General features: G+C 41.3%; 1 protein-coding gene across 1 annotated transcript in view; it reads right to left on the bottom strand.

The window, feature by feature from the left end:
- The window catches only part of slc13a1 (solute carrier family 13 member 1), a 14,000-nt gene that overhangs the window by 2,424 nt on the left and 8,517 nt on the right, over positions 1 to 3,059 (bottom strand). The window contains exons 10-13 of the mRNA XM_032522936.1: positions 2,536 to 2,634; positions 2,052 to 2,153; positions 1,038 to 1,129; positions 702 to 796 (exon numbers count right to left, since the gene is read on the bottom strand). Of these exons, the coding sequence (XP_032378827.1) occupies positions 702 to 796; positions 1,038 to 1,129; positions 2,052 to 2,153; positions 2,536 to 2,634 (388 nt within the window). The remainder of the gene's footprint in view (positions 1 to 701; positions 797 to 1,037; positions 1,130 to 2,051; positions 2,154 to 2,535; positions 2,635 to 3,059) is intronic.

Below are 3,059 nucleotides of genomic sequence, written 5' to 3'. Positions count from 1 at the left end.
ACACACACACACACACACACACACACACACACACACACACACAGTTTTTATGCATGTTTATGTCTGGTTTCAGCCAATGAAAGAGTTATTTCTCCCATATTGCGACAAGAAGACATGACTGAAAACCGGCTTGGTGCGTTCAAGAAAGCATGTAAAGACAAGGGAAGTAAAGGCACGTAAAGTAAAGACTAGAACAGACCTGTATACTTCACTGGGATCTTTAAAGTATCTAATGGAAACTCTTCTTACAGACTGGCATTGAAATAAACTGGTGCCCTTTAGTGTCTCTTCAGTCTGTAAACAAGGAAATGTATGCAGAGCCGTGGCCAGGGTTTAGAAATTGGTGAGGTCCAGAGCTGCAACTAACATTTAATTGACTCTTAGTTACTTTTTATAAAAAAAAAACTAGCTTGATTACATTTTGAAGTACTATATTACTAATCTGTGTGTGTGTGTGTGTGTGTGTGTGTGTGTGTGTGTGTGCGTGTGTGCGTGCTTGCTGCAGCTTTGTGAAAAGTTTTGATCTCTTTATCTCACTCTCAAGAAGAAAGAAAAATAAGCCGAGAAGAAACTAAGCCCATTTCCCAAGATGTTGAATTATTCATCCTCCTCCTTTTGAAAGACTCAACACATTTTAGCTTTTGAAGAAAATCAGGTGAAAGTATTAAGTTTATGTTACACAGACACACTTAGCGGCTTACCTTTGTGCCTTCAGCGAGTGCGAAGCCTCCGCCGACCAGCAGCGCCACTTTCCACGGCATTAAGGCCTGGAAATTATCCCAGGAGATCATGGCCTCTGGATGGAGAAAGATTAAAAAAACACCCAGCTCACATCTTTAAAGACAGACAGACAGACAGAAGCTCTCTTTCTACAGATTATCAGCCTTGATAACATGTTCAGAATATTCTCTATGATATGTTTTTATTAAGTGTATTGCTTGAGTAAATGTACTTCCACAACTAGTTATCGTCTGTTGATGTTGTAGTTAACTAACCTACCAATCACAGCTAAATTGTAGCATTGTGTGTGTATTCACCATATTTTCTGGAAGGCCCGTAGGCGGGTATGATGAAGAGGAGGAGGCCCAGCAGCAGAGCCACAGTCGCGTCAGTGATGTAGCCCTTGTGACTGCATGAAAAGACCAAAACCAATAATGTGTTAGTCCATGTACTTTTTAGTACTAGTGGATCGACTGAAGCACATTTTCAGGATAAAGCCTGACATCCTGCGCGTGGCTCACACGCTCTCTGTGTGTTGCCGTTCTCAAAATCCCTTCGACATGGGAAACAACTACAACCTTGGAGTTAGTCAGCTGCTCGCTGAAAATTGCAGGTTTTGAAGAACATTTGGTTCGTGCAACAAGGCAGGCCTGCTTGGTTATTTCGGGGAATGATTGTAAAGATTTACAATGAATATGTTTACAGCATTTCCTCTCTAACCGGGACGTTTTGGGACTGATTGGCGGAGGTTGCTGAGGACGAAGTGCACACGGCGATGCACTGGTAAGAGCATATGACGTTTAACAATGTATCCAGGTTTAACCTTGTATCCAGCTAATTTATATAACTCACATTACATTATTATTATTGTGTGAACAGTTTACCATTTAGCAGAGCCACTGATGCTTAGCACCAACCAAGACAAATGTGATTGGTTTAAAGAAATGCAAACAACCCAGAGTGTTTTTTTCTCCTATCCCAGGATGTATCTGTGGTGTAGCCGGATACTGTATTTCTGTTAATGCGAGACTTCATACTTTCTGACTTCCCTACCCAAGCCCATTGTTTCCTAATGAAGATGCAAATATTTGAAAAGCAAATATATAATTTCCTCTTTAAGGAGGTCTCAGTGATTTCCTAAAACAGCTGCTCACTGTAGTTTTTTATCAAACAAACAGGAGGAAATAGTGCCTTGGTTGGGGACTATTTTCAGCGAGGGATAAGTCCACATTTGGTGCTGTAGTGAGTATTTGTGGCAGCAACAGGGCGGTGTGTGTGGAATTGGGTCAAAATAAACCACAGTGAAAAAAAAACAAAGTAATGCGACTCACTGAGGGAAGAGAGAAGCCCAGCCCGGCATGAAACCGGGAGCTCTGGTCAACCACAACAACACCATCGTCACGAAAATCACCGCAGTGACGATCTCCTGAGAGCTGGAGGGAGGGATAGAAGAGGAGCAATGAATGAATGAGTAATGAAAGGGTGGATGAGTAGTTCAAAAAAAGTTGGGTGTGTGGATTGATCTCAAGATGTGAATGATGAGTGAACAGATAACTGAATTTATGGACATATGACAGATCCAATAAATGTATGAATGTAGAAATACATGCTACAACTAAATGAATGGATGGGTGAATGGAGTCTATATTAGGAAAGTATAGACTGGAAATAGTGACCAACTCTGCCTTCAATACGTGAATGTAAATGAATGAGCATATACATGATGAATGTATGAAGGTATGAATTAAGTAACATATACATGAACTAATAAATTATGGAACATATAACTGAATAAATGAATGAATAAATGATCACCCCATGGGTCCGAGCGACCTGTACTCTTCTTCAATCACTTTTCTTGCTGCCGCCTCTTTTTCAGACTGCTCTCCTCCACGTTGACACAGGAACCTGAAGCTGTTTGTGTGTGTGTGTGTGCACAGACAGATTATATTATTGATAGGCGACAGACAAATGCTCACAGTGAATGAAATGATTGACTATGATTGGTTGAAAGCCCAGAGAGAGCACACGGTGCCGACTTGCTAATAAAGAGATTGCTGAGCATTTGCGGAGTTCAGCGGCACTCACAATTAACCTGTCTGACACCTTCACACTGCTAATGCTAACATTAGCATTGCACTCATGCCTCAGCCTCAGGTTGTGTCGATATGAAAAGCAGGAATCACTGACTTCTGGGTTGATATATTAAAGGTCCCATGGCATGACAATTTAACTTTATGAGTTTTTTTTTAACATTAATTTAAGTTCCCTCACTCTGCCTATGTTCCCAGCGGCTAGAAATGGTGATAGGTGTAAACCGAGCCCTGGGTATCCTGCTC

Source organism: Etheostoma spectabile, chromosome 8 (genome assembly GCF_008692095.1).
Source record: "Etheostoma spectabile isolate EspeVRDwgs_2016 chromosome 8, UIUC_Espe_1.0, whole genome shotgun sequence".
Taxonomy (NCBI): Eukaryota; Metazoa; Chordata; class Actinopteri; order Perciformes; family Percidae; genus Etheostoma; species Etheostoma spectabile.
The sequence above is the reverse complement of the archived record's forward strand: the minus strand, read 5'-3'. Positions and strand labels throughout refer to the sequence as shown.